The sequence below is a fragment of the Canis lupus genome, chromosome X (genome assembly GCF_003254725.2).
Source record: "Canis lupus dingo isolate Sandy chromosome X, ASM325472v2, whole genome shotgun sequence".
Taxonomy (NCBI): Eukaryota; Metazoa; Chordata; class Mammalia; order Carnivora; family Canidae; genus Canis; species Canis lupus.
Window position 1 is genome coordinate 24,403,531 of NC_064281.1, and position 20,330 is coordinate 24,423,860.

General features: G+C 37.2%; 1 protein-coding gene across 2 annotated transcripts in view; it reads left to right on the forward strand.

Moving 5' to 3' along the window:
- The window catches only part of IL1RAPL1 (interleukin 1 receptor accessory protein like 1), a 1,374,783-nt gene that overhangs the window by 683,529 nt on the left and 670,924 nt on the right, over window positions 1–20,330 (forward strand). For both annotated transcript variants that reach the window (XM_035712241.2, XM_025439149.3), the window contains one exon: window positions 13,519–13,798. In XM_035712241.2, coding sequence (XP_035568134.1) covers window positions 13,519–13,798 — 280 coding nt within the window. The remainder of the gene's footprint in view (window positions 1–13,518; window positions 13,799–20,330) is intronic.

Below are 20,330 nucleotides of genomic sequence, written 5' to 3' on the forward strand. Positions count from 1 at the left end.
TCCTTGCTCCTAGTTGAGTCCTTTCAGTCCATCTTTGATATTATCACTAGAGCATCTTCTGAAATGTAGATCAGATTAATACCACTTCCTTTACAGATATTTTCCACTGTCTACATTGACTAGAGCAGTGGTTCATCTCAGAAGCATCACCTGGGAACTTTCTAACAATGCATATTCTTAGTTCCTAAAAAAACATTTTCTGAATCTGGAACTGATGGTGGAGCCAGACAATCTGTCTTTTGATATCTTTTTCAGATGATTCTAATGCACACTAAAATTTGTAAATTACTGGGCTAGGGGATTAAGTTAAGGTTCTTGGCATGGTGTCTTGTCAAATCCACCTTTCTGATCTTATTTTCACCAGGTTACATTCTTTTCCTCTCTACCTCATTATACCATTTCAGAACCTTACCCTTTACTGTCCTAACGGGGATATCCCATTGAGTTGAAATTTTCTCTTCCGAACATCAAGTTTTAAATTGAGGCACAATTTAAATTCCATCTCTTTCTAAATTCTTTTTGATCTTCTCAGTCAGATTTCTTTTCCATTAATGTCTGTGAAAAAATAGAAAAGAGTTCGGGCTTGAGATAGAATAATCCTCTTGCTCTGTGTTTTCTCAGCAGTGCTATCTTTACTGTTGAAATTTCTCCATTCTGCTTTCTGCTATATGTAGTTGTTGACATGTCTTTCCTCCCTAAAAGATAGGTTCTGCAATGTCAACAGTAGTGTCAGGAATCTTTGTTGTAGAACAGAGTTGCACATAGTAGGTGATTGATAACCTATGTGAAATCACCCCGAAACATGTTTTGAGTGCTAATGCATGCTTATTTCATTTGTTCATTGCTACAAACAATAGCCCATTTGGAATTGCTCTCAATTTTAAAGACCTTTATAACTTGCAATCTTTAAAAATAGAATTCTGTTCTGATATATTTTCTAAAAAAAATTATAGTAAATATGCACCATAAGCCTTAATACTCTCTTTAATGGGTCATTTTGCAGGGTGAGTGTCCTGCCATCCAACAGGCCTTTCCCTGTGAGACTAAGTTGGAAAAGAGGTTAAATCTGTTCACTTTTTGCTTGGTTTGTTGCTCATCATGTTCATATTTAACGCAACATCCAAAAAATGTTCCATAGGTATAAAATTCCTGAAACTGGCAATATTTTTGACCTATCTCTGCGTATATAGCTTTATCTATTTTGTGGCCCAAATAGAGGGAATTTGTGGAGATAAACATGAGCTAAGTGAATAGCGTAATAGTATGCCTAATGAATGTAAAACAAATGTGTTGCTTTTAATAAATCAACAAGGATTTACTGAGTCCTGAGATATGTTCGGTTTTATGGAATAAAATTGTTCTGGGTCAAAAAAACTGTATTGCTTTGCAGTATTACAAAAGGAAAGGAAAATGCATGGTGTTAATTTTTTTCTAAATTAGGTTTAAAATACTAAGAAACAATAGGGACGCCTGGGTGGCTCAGCGATTAAGCATGTGCCTTCAGCTCAGGGCGATCCCCAGGTCTGAGATCAAGTCCCACATGGGGCTCCTTTCAGGGAGCCTGCTTCTCCCTCTTCCGGTGTCTCTTATGAATAAATAAATAATTTTAAAAAATACTAAGAAACAATAGTAATGAGTGATACACATTTCCAGTAACAATTTAAGTAAATATTTATTCAGGTGATCACAATGGTAAAGCAAATATAGATATGGAAATAACTACAGTTATATAATTAGAGATATATTAGATTTAGATTAATGGATGATAGATTAGATAGATAGATAGATAGATAGATAGATAGAGATAAATATATAAAGCCCCAGTTCTCACAGTATCCACAGTTCAATGACAAATGAAATCCATGTAAGCAAATATTTATCCACTATGATTCATGTTAAATGAGAACACCGAAGAAATAAACAACTGAAAGAGTAAGAAAAAACATCTTTGAAGTAAATTGAGATTGCTCTCTCCTTGAAGGATGGACCATATGCATCAAGATTTAACATATCGATTCCTATGCCTAGAATAACAAAAAACAAAAGAATCCAGATTTTCTTGTAGTAGAATGTGTCAACTTGTGTTCACCCAAACAGTGGGGCTTTTCCTATTCTTGCTCTGTGTGAGAATGGCAAAGAACATCCACTATATTCCAGGTACTATGTTAGATACTTCCTCATATCATTTTTCAACATGAAGGAAAGAAAAATATTCAAAGACCATATGAATCTTAAGCAGAATTTACTTCCATGCAAGGCAGGGGTAATATATATATTTTAAATATTTTATTTATTTATTCATGAGAGACACAGAGAGAAGGCAGAGACATAGGCAGAGGGAGAAGCAGGCTCCAGGTGGAGAACCCAATGTGAGACTCGATCCCAGAACTCTGGGATCACGCCCTGAGCCTAAGGCAGACGCTCAACTGCTGAGCCACCCAGGCGTTCCAAGGCAGGGATAATATAATCCAACACAGAGAGATGGGGATTTCAGATGAACTTTCAGAAAATGACATGGAAAAAATTGATCACATACCTGCATGCAAGGGAAAACAACCCTTATGAAGACTATTTCCCAGGCCAAAGGCAAGTATAGACCTTAAAAATGGCAAAGCCAGATTTCACAAGGAAAACTGATTCATGAGTTTGTACAAGTATTGGGGGCCAGTTGAAAGTTTGACCATTATACTGGAGCTTGGCATAGGTGATTGCCAAACCCCTAGTTTACCTGTTGACCTAGATAGTACAGTTGAGTCACATACCGCAAACTGTCCATGTTTATTATCTAGCTGTTCTCCTGGCCATTTATTGAGAGTTGATTGCTTTCTGGAGCCCTGACTGCTCACTGCCTGCCATCCCTCACTCCCTCCAGGGCATGCAGCAGGCACAAGCACAAACCTAAGGTGCAGTGAGATTCCCTTTATCAACACTAGATCAACCCCACAGGATAGTTTTTCAACACGCAGAAATAAAGGTTCTGAGAGCTTAACTGACATGCTTGATCTTGATGTGGCTGGGATTTGAACTTGGATCTGGTTTGTCTAGAAATCATCTACTGCCATACATTACATATGTTTAACCAACTCGACCTTTATTAACAGGCATGCCCGTACAGAGAGTGACATTGTTTTTCATGGTTAATGAGTCCCCAGAGCCCTTTCTGGTTAAACTATGTTCAGAAGAATTTCATTACTCTGTTTTATATCTTTATGTGGAATACATGCCTCTCTTTTCTTTATCACCCAGTTTAATTATCCAGAAAAGCTCATCCACTAATCAGCCTTGATTCAAATATGTACTGAGTCTCCCTAAAGTCCATGCTCTTCCTGGAGTATCAAAATGCAATCTTATTTGGAAATCGGGTCTTTGCAGATGTAATTAGTAAAGATAAGGTCATACTGGAGTAGGATGACCCCTAAACACAATATGATTAGTGTCATAAAAAGAGGAAAAGCCACACAGACACACACAGAGAATGTTATGTGACAATAAAGGCAATGTTGGGAGTGCCATGCCTACATGCCAAGAAACTCTAAGGATTTCCCTCTGTCACCAAAAGCTAGGAGAAGGACAGGGAGCAGATTCTCCCTCAGAGTACCCAGAAGGAACCAACCCTGCTGACACCTTGATTTACAGCTTTTAGCCATCAGAGCTGTAAAAGCATCCATTTTGGTTATTTATTTAAGCTCTTCAGGTTGTGGTACTTTCTTACAACAGCGCTAGGGAAGCAGTACGCAATGTTTAATGTACATGGTGATGATGATTTAAGGTAGACCTTAGTGTGGCCATATGAATGTGTGGGACACCAGCCATGGAAGAGTGACACTTCCAGGAGGAGACAAGAAAATATACAGAGGAGTTCCTCCAATGACAAAAACAATAAGTGGTGCTATATATTGAGTAACTCTAGTTCTAGTTTTTACCTTGACTCCTGGGAAAGATGATGACTGTCTCTTCCAGGTGAGGAAAGGCCTTGGAGGATCTGGTCACTCTCTTTCCCACTCCCTTCCTCCAGATATCCCAGCCTTCCTGCTCTCCTATAAACATATCTAGTGTATTCCCATCTCAGGACCTTTGTTTTGAACCCTGATGCCCTGCATATTTGCCCAGGTAACCCTGGGCTCATATATTAGCTCCTCAAAGAGCCCCTTCTCTGGCCACTATATTAAGAGCACCATAGACATTCTGTCCTCTTAATATGCTTTATTTTTGCCTCCAGACACATTATATTGCTATGGTTCTTGTCTGTCTTCTCTGAAAGAGCTGGAACTCTGTTTTGTTCACCACTCTACCCCCAACACCCAGAGTGTTCCCTGTCCTACAGTGCATGCTGAATAAATGAGTGAATTATGTAACCTGAGACACAAAGAGGTTAGCTGTCAGTTTTCCAAGGCCTCCCTGAACTCAAAATTTATTCTTTCTGACTCTGTACAGGTAGGGTAGCTCAGAAGTAGGTCCAAAAGTCTGGAAGAAGTCCAACCTGACATAATAATGTAAAGTTGAATTGAATTATGGAAGCAGTAGGACCTAAAAGCACTATATTTGCAGATGTATATATCCTTATGCTTCCTTTGGGGAACTTGGCTGGTTAGGAAGGGCTACTATTTTAGTTCAAGAGGCATTCAGGGGACATTATGGGTCCCTGTTGATCATAGACTAGTGAACTTATGAGCAGAGATGTTCAGTGAATATTTACCTTGAGTTATAGAAGGTTCCCTGCTATTCAGAAGTATAACACTCCTCAAACCTATATAAGAATGCCAGGAAAAAGACCCAAGAGTTCATGTTGCTGACTCCACTTTAGAAGCCAGGAATCTCTTTGTCCTTCTTTTCTTTCTGAAAATATAAAACCCTGACTTTCTTTTGCCTTGGACAAAAGATTTATTTTATCCAACCAGGAAAAATATAGAAATATATTGGATCATCAAAGAAAAATTTGTGTGCAGCAAAGACCAAGGCCAGATTGCTATTCCAACCCAAAGATGTGCTGTTTGGGCTTGGCTTTGATGTTCTTCTACAAGAAGGATAAAAATCATATCCCTAGTTGCTGTAGATTCTAGAGCCCTGGGAATATTGTAGCATTTCTGATGACCCCACAGCAAATGAACTGTTGGTTCTGAGCAGCTATTGACACTGAAAATTGATTTTTTTGAAGATTTTATTCATTTGTTTATTTATTTTTGAGATATATAGAGAGAGCACGAGTGAGCAGAGTGAGGGGCAGAGGGAGAAACAAACTACTCCCCACTGAGGGATATATATATATATATATATATATATACACACACACACACGTATATATGTTTGTAAATATATATATATATATTTTAAAGAATACCAAAATTGATTGAATTATAATGTTGAATTAAATGATTTTGAAATAGAGCAAAGTGGATATGATGAATCTAGTCAGAGATTTAGGGTTGATAAATGGTGACTTTGATAATTTTCCCATTCACTTATTGGATGAGTGCTATTTATACTTATGCCCTGTTTTTGTAATTTGAGACAAAAAGTGTGCAAACTATACCTAGTGCTCAGTTAAAGGAATTGTACATGGAGTTAATAAGAGCACATGTAGTCAAATAGGCATTTATATTGATGGCTATCATAAAAGGAGACTAGGAGAGAGTTTTTGAAAATCTATTTAAAACTTAGTATAAAACCTTAAAAATGTATTATTTGATCCTGTAATTGAAATTCTGGGATTTTTTTCTGAGGAAATAATACTTTTCTTTTTCTTTTTGGAGGGCAAAGATGTGGAACATTGTATGTAAAGTTGTTTTATCACAGAATTACTTAGAACAGCCAAACCTAGGGGAAAGACTTTAAGTCCACTAACATTGGAAGAATTAAGTTAATTATAATGTGGCATTATTATGGAATATTATGCAATTATTATTAAATATTCAATAAAAATCATGATATAAAATTTTATGTATCATCTCAATTGGGAAAAGAAACTGAGTAAACAAAAGGACAGATTATGAATGAATGGTATTCTCCTTTTACTCTCTTGAGTATATAGCATCTCTTGAGTAATATCAATTCTCTTTTTACTCTCTTATAGTTTCTGTCTTTTCTTTTTAACCATTAGAAAACAAATACTTTAAAAAATCCTCACCAAGTACATGCTATACAATGCATGGGTTTTCATGTTTCAGGGATATCTTGCTAGAATTTGGAGGCTAAGATAGAATGGAGGGTTATATACACTAACAGAATCTTATTTGCCTTGGTGCCAGTTGTCCCCTGATGAAGAGGGAACCATATCTCAGAAGAAATTTGGTAACAACTGACCAAGGTCTGCACCCACCTGAAAATGACCTACACTGAGAGGGTGATACATGATAACTTCCAGGCTTCAGGCTTTGCTAAGCAAAGGGTATTCTAGAAATTGGATTTCTGATCATTGGCAGCATCTCTTGAGTAATATAAATTCTTACCACCCACATAAATCTCTCCAAAGTATTTGAAAGAGCTCTCCCACAATTGTTACACTGTACATATATTTTAAAGGCCAAAATCTGGAAACATTCCACCCCAGACAAGCAGAATCCAGAAAGGAGAAATGAGGACGAATTGCTGTATAAACCAATGCATGCTCTAAAGGTTAGCTTGCAATGTATTTTGCTGCTGTCATTGATGCTGATAATTTGGGGGCATCTCTGCCACCATTGCCAATTTTTACTTATGAAGTCCATATTTGGCAAAGATAGTGGACACTAATTAAAATCTAGCCTCAGCCTTTTTGTTTGGTGCCTGTGATAGCTTATGTGCATGGCCTACACTTGCCTTAAATAAATTCATGTCTCATGTTCGGTTTTTCCAAGCACACTAGGGGTAGAAAGAAATAATGCCAATGTGACAGTATGCATTTTAGGTCTGTCTGTGAGTCTTTTAAAAAGAAAATTCATTACATTTTTATTGCCTAAAATTTTTTAAATCTTTCTCAGATCTCCATTTCTCCTTCTTTACCACCATTGCCCAAACGTAAATCTCTACCTAAAAATAGAGCCAGCACAGTGCATCCAAAACTATTAGACTGACCCCAACACATCACTGGTTAAAACTTTTCTGTATCTCCCACATCACCTTCACAATGAAGCCAAACATTTGTTTACATCTCATAAAAGTACCTCTGCAGTTTGTCTTTGCTCCCTTCTTTTCCTATGTCTTGCTCTTTTCTGCTTTAAACTCATTTCTAGGGACGCCTGGGTGACTCAGCGGTTGAGTGTCTGACTTTGACTCAGGGCGTGATCCCCAAGTCCTGGGATTGAGTCCCGGTATCGGGCTCCCTGCGGGGAGCCTGCTTCTCCCTCTGCATATGTCTCTGCCTCTTTCTCTCTTTCTCTGTCTCTCATGAATAAATAAATAAAATCTTTAGAAATAAACTCATTTCTATACCACAAAACCTGCAGAATTCTGCTACTTGTTATTTCCTTGTCTTTAATTTTGTGTGCACTTCCAAAGTCAATATCTGTCTGCCTATAGATAAGGGCTATATGTGTCTCTCTTGATTTCCAACCCCTAGGACAGAAATTAGGATGAAGGTAGTTCTCATCATATGAATAAATCTGTGTTAGATCAGCTTTCCTAGAATAGAGCCCAATCAGGGATTTTTAAGGTGCAAACTGATTGAGTGCTCTTCAGGAAAATCTTAAAAGGGAAGGAAGGAAGCAGAATAGGAGAGGGAAATTTGCTGAGGGAAGAGGTCACAGGTAAACTGGAGTCAGCCTGGTCCACACACAGAGGAGCTCTGGCACACAAACTGCGCTTTTGGGATGTCCCTACTTGATGCAAAGGAGCAGCCTTTTGTACACTCCCATAGGTCAGTTATTGACAGTAGACACACCCAAAGGGATGTAAATTTCCCAAAAGGATGGTTCTTGTCAATCACGGGTAATTTTTAAGAGAAGGAGAGAACTATGAGCTGTTAGCCTGAGATACTCAAAGTAGCTGGAGGGGAATGGATGCATCAGTGTAGTAAAGGGGATCAGGTTGGGGCATCTGTTACATTATCATAAATGTTTATTCCAATGTATCTAACCAAGTAGATAAGAGTAATATAATTTGTGCTTTTAGAAGTAAAGTCTTATATTTTCATATTAGAATGTAACGTGTAAGCTTGACACATGGTTATACTTTTTTTAAGGAATGCAGCCTTCAAGCTTGTTACCATGGAAATATTAGTAATAGTGACTTAATTAAAAATACTTTCCCTAATCTCATTTGAATATATTTGCATTATCCAGTCTACGTAGCCTTTGTTCATAAAGTGGTACATCGGTATGAACCCCTTGTAAAGGAATTAATTCTGAATCTTAGTTCCATCACTGCCTTCACATAAGCTCCTAGAACATTATAGGAGGCAGCAAAAGCACAAGAATACAGTGCTTCCTATTCCTGCCTTCTTAAATGACTTTATGGTTTCATAAGGTCCCATGGACTATGAGGGAGTATGTATACTGCAGAGGGGTCATTGAATTAGAGTATTTCCATGAAAGCCTCTCAACAAGTAAGGAGAATACAAATGGTAAACTTTCTGGGAGAAGGCTTAAGAAGGGTGTATTATTCTGAAAGAAAAGACAGATTAAATACTCCTGTCCTACTCAATTACTGGTGATAGTTTTAATAATAATAATGGTGACATGACAGAATTAACAGTGTCTAGAAAAACTTTTGGAATGATTGTTCCCAATACTTTTGGAATGATTGTTCCCAAGCCAGCAAAGCTTATATGCTGAAGTAAGGAAAAACTGAATGAATCAGTAGTGATTCTGGTCACCAAAAGTTAGGTGTAAGGTTATCACGTTTTGTTGTAAGATTTCAGATGTCCTGCTACACAAGATTTAAAAAAAATGCTTTGTGAGTATATAAGAATAATGTATTCATAAGGAGATGCATACTGAAGTACTGAGGGGTGAAATGTCATTTTTTTCTAACTTATTTTCAAATGGCTTAGGAAAAAAATTATAACACACGAGTAAGAGAGAAGAATGTGTATATAAATGAGGCAAAATGTTACAAAGATAAAAAAGATACCACTCTTCACTCACTTCATTTATTAAAATGCCTTAATTACTGAAAAAAGGACATAATCCCATCATTAAATGTGTTTATCCAAATAACTTGAAACTATATTCAATTACTTCTATATTATTTCTTATCCTTCTCAAAAGTGTATTAAAGCATGTTAATACTTTTATTGTTTATTTTTGAACATCATACATTAAGCTTAATGGTCATAGAACTTCCTAAGCCATAGATCCTACATCTGTTTCCATATTAAAATGAACTTAAGGTGTTTCTGACAACCAAGGTGCTATTATTTCTTCATTTTACTTCTGCCTTTTCCTTATCTTTTGACTCTGAACTATTTGAAACTTTTTCCTAATTGATAGTTAAGTACTGAATAACTTTATTTTTTTTAAAGATTTTATTTTTTTAAGTAATTTCTACAGGCAAAATGGGGCTTGTACTCACAACCTCCAGATCAAGACTAGCATGCTCAACTGACTGAACCAGCCAGGTGCCCCAAAGACTTTTTTTTTTTTTTAAGATTTTATTTTTAAGTAATCTCCGCACCCAACTTGGGGCTTAAACTCACATCCCTGAGGTCAAAAGTTGCATGTTCTACCAACTGAACCAGTTAGGCGCCCCTGAATAACTTCATTTTTTTCAGTAATATTTATAGTTTTCTTTCGACGTTTTCCTGTGTAAGTATATTCTGAAAGTATGTATTAATATCTCTTTCCCCAGTGCAACTCTCCCGCTGTTCTCTTGATCTAATTTGTTACTAACTCTTTAGCATTTTCTAGACTAAATATTTTTGTTTGATGCTTTAAGCATTTTGCTTTATCTTACAAATCTTCTGGGAGTTTGAATAATTTTATCTCACTGTTTGTACTGCTACCTTGAAGGTATTTCAGCCTTTTTCACTGGCAGAGATGTCTTCTGTGACAGATGGCCTCAGTTACAATAACTTGATTCTACAATTGTATAATTCATATAGTGGTAAAACAAGATGATTTCATGCTTATCACCAGAATTATAACTGTTTAAAATAAAATCCCACCTAAGATTTTTTTCCCACCTAAGATTTATTTCATGCAGTGGCATAAGTGTACAAAATAATGTCGATAAATATCACATATAATTCATATAGCCTTGATATCTCTGTGTATAGTTCTGTTATCATATTTAGTGTGGTATGCAGGCTCTGTAGTGGTCACTGACCAGATTCATGGCAGTAACTGGGACATTGATGTCCACCAAACTTCTAGCACATTTACTCCACATGTAACCAAAATACAACTCTTTGACAGGAATGTTAGACCACTGAGGAGGGCACTTGATGGGATGAGCGCTGGGTGTTATGCTATATGTTGGCAAATCGAACTTCAATAAAAAAAATTAAAAATGAAAAAAAAGGAATGTTAGACCAGAATTTGGTAATTGAAATTAACTAAATTAAAGAGTGTTGTGAAATTAACAATACCTTAGTTAGGAAACAAAATATTATCGTGACCCTGAATTCTAGGGTCAGACATAGCTGGGTGGGAATCATGGCACTGGTATTGAGTTTCTTTAGTTATAAAATTTAGTTATTAACTGATGTTCTTGCTCATTCACTCAGTAACTGTGTGTTGAGCTGGTTAGCAGGCAGAGTTCCAGGCACTTAGGCTAAAGAAATGAGTTAGAAGGACAAAGTTCCTGACCTTAAGGGGCTTACATTCTTCTGAGGAGTCAAAACAAACAGAAAGTGGGTACATAATGTAACATCACAGAGTAATAAGTTCTATAAAAAATATTGAAGCAGAATCTGAAATAAGTGATCAGGATAAAAAGCTGGTGTTCGGACAGGACATTTACAAAAGACTTCTTCAAGGAGGTGATTTCTGGAGGAAGGGAGGGAGGAATCCATGCAGTTGGGGAGAAAGCGTCTACATTGGAGCACCTGGGTGGTTCCATTGGTTAAGCGTCCTACTCTTGGTTTTGGCTCAGGTTGGGGTCTCAGGGTCATGAGATCAAGCCTACATGTTGGGCTCCACACTCAGCATGGAGTCTGCTTGGGATTCTCTCCCTCTCTCTCTGCCCCTTCCCCTGCTCACTCTCTCTCTCTCAAATAAAAAAATAAATAAATAAAATATTTTTTTAAAAAGGATAAAAGCAAATTTTCATGTAGGGAGAACAGTTAGTTCAAAAGCCCTAAGGGATATTTTTGTGAAGGGTAAGTGAAAATTTGTAAACTCAGCCATAGTTTAGTGCTCATTAGAAGTTAGATATTGTTTTAGGATAAGAAATGTAGATTAAAAAAAAAGAAATGTAGACAATTCTATAGATCATGTGTCTTCTTTGCTCTAATAATGCACATCTTCCTTTTCATCTTGAATATTTTCCTTCTCTTGAATCCTACATTATTCATCCTATTCTCAGATCCTTTAGTTTGCCCTCTTTTTAATCTGTAGCAAGTCAAATTCTTCCTGCAGTACTCAGATGCTACTGCTGCTAGAGGTCCCTCTTTTTTTTTTTTTTGCTCTTTTGCTTAGTATTTGTATATTGTAAGTTCTGTCAAATTGATTATTTTACTAATTAATGAGCAACTGCCCTCTCTAAGCAAGAAATCCACCATTTCTCTATGATGATGATAATGGGGATGCACCTGTGGTGTGCAGACCTGTTGTTTTGTGTGTGTGATTTTAAAAAATGGTGTCAAGATGCCATTTGTAAGGTGGTGTTTCCAGGAAACCCAGAAAACCCAACCAGCCCCCGCCCTCATCAGCCACATTTTCCACTATCGTTTCTATTTTAAACTTCCATTGATGCTTCCAGCAGAGCTAAGTGACTGTCTACCTCTGTCTCTGGCTGTCAAACCACTAGCAGAGCTTGACCTAATATTGTATTTCTTTTGGCTTTATTTGGCTGCAAAATGTTTAATTTCTGATTTTGTCATTGAGTGTCCAATCAGAGGGATAAAACACACACTAATTTGAACAAGGAAAGTTTGTATAAAGAAGTATTAAACATAACAGGGCATTGAAGTGATGAGATTGGCTAGTAAGAAAGAAAGATGTATTAGTCTTCTCAGTCGCCATAACAAATCAGCATAGCCTGGAAGGCTTACACACAGAAATTTATTTCTCACAGTTCTGGAGGTTGAGATGTCTAAGATTAAGGTGCTGGCTGATTTGATTTCTACTGAGAGCCCTCCTTCTGGCTTGAAAGATGGCCACCTTCTTGCTGTGTGCCCACACAGCCTCTTTTCTGTGAGCCCCATCTCATGGAGGAAGGGAGGGAGGGGAGAAGGGAGAGAGGAGCTTTCTGGTGTCCTTTATAAAAATACACTAACCCCTTTATGAGAGCTCTGCCCTCATGATCTCATTTAAACATACTTTTCTCCCAAAGACCCCACCTCCAAATGCCATCACATTGGAGATTGAATCTTCAACATGTGAATTTTAGGACATAAACATTCAGTCCATAGCAAAAGAGAACCTTAAAGACTAGAGGAATTGCCCTCATTTTACCCCTATGGCTGAGAGTACACGCAAGGGACCCCCCCCCCCCCCCGCCCCATCCTCCTACCTCTAGACCTGAGATCCAAACCTTATTAGGAAGGTTCATGGCTTACTGAATGGTAGACATCACTGTGGTGCTACAATGGGAGAATGTGTTGGAAATCCGCCCTCTGGAACTTGACAGACGTTTACCTGAGTTGCCTGAGAAAGCTGTTCACAGGAAGGTGCCTTGCCTGAAGCTCTGCTAAAAAAATCTCCAAGCAGCTGGCTACCATGTATTGTAGGAGCTGGCTACGGAGGCTACTGGAAAAGCAGGAGTCAGGGGCTGGAGAAGCCTCACCCACTGCAAGAACCTTCCAAGAAAGCATACTGGTATCAGGGAGAAAAACCCTTTGCTGCTTCAGTGTCTCTCCAGAGCCCTCTACTAACAAAGCTGTAGTCCCAGCCGGCAAAGGAGAAATATTTCAGGGATCCCTGGGTGGCGCAGCGGTTTGACGCCTGCCTTTGGCCCAGGGCGCGATCCTGGAGACCCGGGATCGAATCCCACATCGGGCTCCCGGTGCATGGAGCCTGCTTCTCCCTCTGCCTGAGTCTCTGCCTCTCTCTCTCTCTCTCTCTCTCTCTCTCTCTCTCTCTCTCTCTGTGACTATCATAAATAAATAAAAATTAAAAAAAAAGAAATAGTTCAAAGGTCCAGATCCATTTTCAAAACACAAGCAAAAAAAAAGCGGATTTAGAGTAAAAGGCAATAAACCAATAACCAATCAATTGTACCGATATATATGAGAATAAACACCAGAAGAAACAAAGTAATGAATATATTGTTTATTAGCAGAGTCAATTACTTCTCAGCACCCTTCTGAGTTTTATCCATTGCTGCCTCTGTGCCTAGAGTAGAATGTAGCTCAATAGAGATGTCCAATAAATATTTGTTGAACTATTGGCTTCACTTTTTCCTCTAATGTTTTCTTTCTCTCTTTCTTTTTTTTCACTATAGCTGATGGATGCACTGATTGGTCTGTCGATATCAAGAAATACCAAGTTTTGGTGGGAGAGCCTGTTCGAATCAAATGCGCACTCTTTTATGGCTATATCAGAGCAAATTACTCCCTGGCCCAAAGTGCTGGACTCAGTTTGATGTGGTACAAAAGCTCTGGTCCTGGAGATTTTGAAGAGCCAATAGCCTTTGATGGAAGTAGAATGAGCAAGGAAGAAGACTCCATTTGGTTTCGGCCAACGCTACTGCAGGACAGTGGTCTTTACGCCTGTGTCATCAGGTATTCTTTTAATTCTAGTATTGCTGTATTAGTTAAATCATATGCTGCTTTCCTATACTTAAATTTCGCTGCTATCTCTTTCACCTAGAGGTTTTGCCTCAATATTTGTGTGTGTTGCCGCTTTCTAAAATTCAGAACCTAAATCATAAAAAGATGGGATTGGAATTTATATTGAGACATTATTTCTGGCTTATGGAGAAAAGAGATACCATCTGGGTATCTACTTATGTTGCCAGAAATTACTAAAGACTATGAAATAAAATTTATAGAGGAGGTGAAATGTTGCAAATAAAATGTAAGCAAAGACTTGCAGAAAGGATGCATAGTTTATCGCTAAATGGGTTGTAACATTTTGTTATTGCCCTTCACAGACAAATAGAGCACAGATACCTCCGGTTCACACACATCTGTAAAGATGATTTAAGTAAATGTGTGTATGTGTGCTGGAAGACAAAAGCAACATTGCCATGTTAGGAAATAAGAAGGCTATGTTCCAGATCATTTTTGTTAACTAAAAGTGCTGGGTCAATACAGAAATTTTCCTGGGCCCCTCAGGGCCAACGAAAAGTTAATAACAAAGTTTGTGCCTTTATCCACAAAGAAGCTCATCAAACATCCATACATCTTTTTCTGCTTCTAGAAGAGACATACATGGTTTGCTTAATGATAATGCACTGAAGCAGTATCCATGTAACACATTAGTGGTTAAAAAAAATCTCAGTTTAAGCATTTATCCATTCATGGATTGTGAATCACACCCTGCATGAATGATGGTGGATGTCATTAGAGTATAGGAACATTGGCGAAGCAAGGTACAGGCATATAGATGGTGTGTTTAAATCTTTGTATTTGTGCATTTTTGTTATTAAGAGAAATTAAGCCAAATCTAATGCAATAGATTCTCGATTTGGAGGAGGTCTCAATTTAATTTTTTAAATTAAAATTCGACTTTAACTTCTGAAACTCTGATCTGCAGCTCTCACTTCTCTGTTTGCGGATCATGCCTTCCCCTCACTTTCCCCTACAAGAATTACCTTTATGCTGAGTCATAGCCACAGGTGTATTAGGACATTAAAATCTGTCAAAGCCACATAAAAGTTCAAAAAAAAATCTTGTTAACACTAACAACACACAGGTTAAAGTTAGTTTTGGATAATATAAGTGAATACAAATAAAGTTGTGCTTGAGAAAAATGACTGATGGATTACAAAAGAACAAATGCATCATTTTGTTGGCAGCTCTTGTTCTTTCTGATAGGTTCTACTAGTGCTTTTATGGTCAAACATCTCTCTTCTTAGAAGTGGAGATTTTGCAATGACCTGGATAAATAATTGCCAAACTAGTATTGTTAAGGATTACTCTTTGGACTGGCTTTCTTCACTTAACTAATAGTGATTTGATTTAATTTCACTTTGTTTCTTTTTAAAAAAAAATCGTTATTTCTGATTATTCATGCATATAGAGGTGATTCTTCAGGATAGGCAAATGTGTGTCCTCATTTATCTGAGATTAGAATTGAGCCGGATGTCCACAGTCTAACACTCCATTTCATTATTTATTGTTGATGAGAAAATAATGATGCGTTCACATTTGTAATCTGAATTTCTAAAGCACTAAAGCTGCAGTTCTTTGATGTGTTTAAATACACAGTGTGACCCGATGCTCTGAGAAATTACATTAAATATCCCTGAATTTATAGTTGAAGTAATGAAGGAAAGGTTGAAAAGTTGCAGAAACAGTGATATTTGCCATATGTTCACAGGGCTACATTTTAATGGAGGGTGCGAATAAAAGGCAAACACTTTAAAGTTTTGTATGTGTTAGGCCATATTCTAGAGACAGTGGTACAGTGCAGAAAAAGATAGTTTTCTTATTTGAATTGCTAGTGTTGATATGGCTTCCTTTTTCAATTTGGAAAGCAGTACTCAAAATCATTATAAACAGCTATTTAAACATAGCTTGGTGTTGGTGTGAGGGGAGCCCAAGGCTGTTAGTTGAGTCATTGACATTTTGGCACATTGTTAGCTCTCAGACCACAAAAATGTCACCATTAGTTTTTTGAATGATCCACTTGCAAAGAATTTTAGATGTTTGAAAATGTTAGCTTGTACTCAAATGTTCTAGTCTTTCTGGGTATTTATTAGTGAAAAGGTTTAACACTACAGCTTCCCATGTACAGCTAATTTGCATTTATATCTGTATATGTGCAAATAAATGCCATAAATAATGGAATCACCTTAAGATTACTATCAGCATAACCAACAAGAACTTTCTTCCTCCCTTCTCTTGGTATCTGTTCAGGATGCAATAATACCACATACTTTTTTGCTGCATGCTACCTGGCTTTTCATTCAATTTTCTCCTTCCAACTTTTTTTATTTTATTTTTACATGAAAAAATAAATGAAGGAGAGCTGTATGACAATTTCCTTTCTTTGGAATAAGTTCATTTTATTAAAAAGTAAAATTTTCTTGTAGTCTTGCCCCCCCCCCCAATTTTTAACCCCCTTCTTCAATTATGCCCTATCAGGAGTTTCACATGCAGAGCTAGCCAGTGTACATTTAAGGATTTTATTGCCTCCCCAAAATAGTAACGTACTAAGTTGTTTAGCACCATATTTTTTTCCTAAGTTTTTTATTTTGTGTGAGCTCGAGTCGCTTATTACTTGGTTAGGTGTCTGACTCTTGATTTCAGCTCAGGTCATGATCTCCAGGTTGTGAGGTCATGTCTGCTCAGTGTGGAGCCTCCTTAAGATTCTCTTTCTCCCTCTGCCTTTCCCTGCCCTGGCCCCACTCACACTTTCTCTAACTAACTAAATAAAAATAAAATGATTTTTTTATTTTTGAGGTAATTGTAGATTCATATTAAGTTGCAAGAAATATAATTAGAGATACTGTGAATCCATTACCTGGTTTCCCTCAATGGTAACATTTTACACAACTGTCATACAATCTCATAATCAAAGTCTTGGCATTGAAACAGTCAAGATACAGAACAATATTATCACCTTAACGATCCCTCTTGCTGTCCCTTCACCTTTCTCCCCATCCAAACCCAAACCCCTGACAACCAGTAATCTTTTCTCTTTATCTACATTTCTAATTAAAAAATGTTACTACATGGAATCATACATTATATAACATTCTGAAATTGGATTGTTCACTCAGCATAATTCCTTTGAAATCTATCCAAGTTGTTACAGATATCTATAATTTGTTGCTCTTTATTACTGAGTAGTGTTCTACAGCAGGGACATTACCACAGTGTTTATTCAGTCATTGCAAGACATCTGGATTGTTTCCAGTTGTTGGCTATTGAAAGTAAAGCTTCTATGGACATTCATGTATGTGTTTTTGTGAGAATAAGTTTCCATTTTTCTGGGGAAAATGTACAAGAATGAATTTGGGTTGTATGGTACTTGCATGTTTAGTCATATCAAAAAGTGCCAAACTATTTTCCATTGTAGCCGTACCATTTTATATGCCCACCAGCAATTTGTGAATTATCCAGTTTCTCCACATCCTTGCAGCATTTGGTATTGTCATTATTTTTTATTGTAACCATCAATATATTGTGATATTTCACTGTGGTTTCAATTTGCATTTCCCTAGTGGCTCGGTATTTTACACATTTTCATGTGCTGATTTGCTCTCTCTCTCTCTCCTCTTCATGAAACGTCTGTTAGGACTTATTGCTGTTTGTTCATTGAATTATTTGTGCTCTCTTAAATTTTGAGAATTATTTATATATTCTAGATACGGGTACTTTTTTGGATATGTGGTTTCCAAATATCTTCTGTCAATCTGTAGTTTATCTTTTCATCCTCTTAACAAGATCCTTTGCAGTAAGGTTCAATTTATTATTTTTTTTCATTTGTAGATCATACTTGTGGTGTGAAGTATAACAACTCTTTGTCTAGCCCTGGATCCTGAAGATTTGTTTTGTGTCTTTTTAAAAACTAACTTTTCTGTCAATAGTTTTATTGTTTTACATTTGTTTGTGGTCCATTTGAGTTAATATTTGTGTAAAGTGTGAAGTTTATTTAGGTCCAGGTTTAGCTTTTCAGACAGATGTCCAGTTGCTCCATCACCATTTGTTGAAAAAGCTATGCTTCCTCCATGGACTTGCCTTTGTTCATTTATTCAAAATCAGTTGGGCATGTTTGTGTGGTTCTATTTTTGAATTCTCTATTCTATACCTTTGATCTGTATGTCTAGCCCTGTGCCAATATTGCTCTGTCTTGGTTAGCATAGATATATAGTAAGACTAAATGACAATTGTAGTGACTCCTCCCACTTCATCCTTCTTTTTCTAGATTGTTTTAGCTATTGTAGGGCCTGTTGCTTTTTAAATCAATTTTAGCATAAGATTGTCTGTGACTACAAAAAACTTTACCGGAATATTGATGGAAATTGCATTAAACCTATAAATTAACTTGAGGAAAACTCTTATCTCTACTATGTTGAATCTCCCAGCTTCTGAATACAGCAGAGATCTCCATTTGTTTGGGATCTCTTTATTTGATTTCTTCATTAGCATTTTGTAGTTTTCAGATACAAATTCTATACACATTTTGTTAAATTTATACCTCAGTATTTCATTTTCTTTGGTGTGTTTGTAAGTGATAGTATCTTTTTAATTTCATTTTCAGCATGTACATTGTCAGTGTTGTTAGTAATGTGATTGATTTTTGTGTAATTCCTTTCTGAAAACATATTTTTTTCAAATGACATACCTGTAATGTGTTCTATCTAGTATTTAGTTCTTTTGCCCAAGTCTTGTTGTTCTCTTTAGAGACTAAATAACTCTTCCTAATCATTGAAAGCACATATTAAGCATTTATCATAAGGTACTTAGAGAAATCCATTTATTCAGTCATCCTTGTAACACACATCTATCGAACATGAACTAATATACTAATGCTAGGATTACAGAGATAAAAACAATGTTTTTACCCACAGGTAGATTACATAAGAGAAAATAAGCAGTTGTAGTTATAGATACTGTGAGCACAATGTAGAATACAGTCAAGTTCCACCAAGATGGAGTGGCCCCGTCCCTCCCAGTCTTCCAGCTTACATCTAAAAAGGCTGGAAATAACACAGCAAACAAACATAGGAAATCTGTCAAATGTGGAAAGAAGGATTGTCTAGAGACCTCAGGACTGGAGAAAATGACATGACCACAGTGTTCCACTTGCCCCACTAGATGATGTTGACAGGGCCTAGTGAGGAGTTAATCTTCCATCCCTTGCCTGGCAGAAGCAGGCAGCAGTAATATGAAATCCCTGCCTGAGTAGGGTCAGCACAGGTGAGTGGGGGGCTGAGCTTTCATCTTGTGTCCCATGGAACTAGGTTAGAATTACATTTTGCTCCAAGAGTAGTGTCAGTGGGGTCCATTGGCAACCTGAGCCTCATCCCCCACAAGACACATACACCCAGCAGCAGTGTGAATCTATGAGGCACTGTGAGTCAGGGCTGGTCACTGCTAGGCTTTGGTGCTCCTTTCTAGTATCAGTGGGGCTCAGTGGGAAGCAAAGCTTCTACCTTAAACAAGGCAGAATGAGGTGGTGGGAATTAGGGTTAGTTGGCATCCATTTTTCCACCCTTCCCTGGTGTCAGTGGGACTCATGAAGAAGTGAGCTTACTCCCCGACTGGAGGCAGCAAAGCAGTGTGGGTAAGCAGCACACTCTCACCAGAAAGGTGTCAGCAGCGCTCAGGAGGCCACTGAGTGTACATAAGCACTTGGCCCTCATCTTACATTTCAACAGAATTGCCCACTTAAGGAAAAGATTAAATAGTATCCAAATTTTCATAATACCTAAAATGTGTAGACTATAATAAAAAAAAACCTCACTGGTCATGAGTCATAAAAATTACAACATGAATGAGAAAAGAAAACAGATACCAACACAGAGATGAATCAGATGTCAGAATTATCCAACAAGGATTTTAAAGCAACCGTCATAAAAATACTTGAGTAAGTAACTAAAAAATCTCTTGAAACAGATGAAAAAATGGAAAATTTCAACACAGAAATATGAGAAAAACAAATAGAAATTGTGGAACTGAAAATTATAATGAAAAATTCATTGGAATGGTTTAATAGTAGAGTTGAGATGATGAAAGACAGTTTGACTTCTTTGTACTGTATTAAAACTTCACTGGCAAGGGCCACAGACTTCCAGATCCTCTGGATCTTTCTCAGTTTTCCTAACACCAATCTGTACCACTTCTATTCTTAGTTCTCTGATAGATAGCTCTGTAAATTTCCTTAGGATCCTCCTCTTCCTTTTTTTTTTTTCTTTAGGATCCTCTTCCATTGAACCTTTCTTGATTGCTAGTGTTAATCAGAATTTTGTTTTCAACTCTTTCCTTTTACCCCTCTACATCAGTAGTTCTCAACTTTGGCTACATATTGGAATTAACTAGGGAGCTTCTGAAAACTATTAATTTCTGGGTACTACTACAAATCAGTGAAATCCAGGATCAGATGATTCTGTTGTATAGCCAGCTTGAGAATCATAGCCCC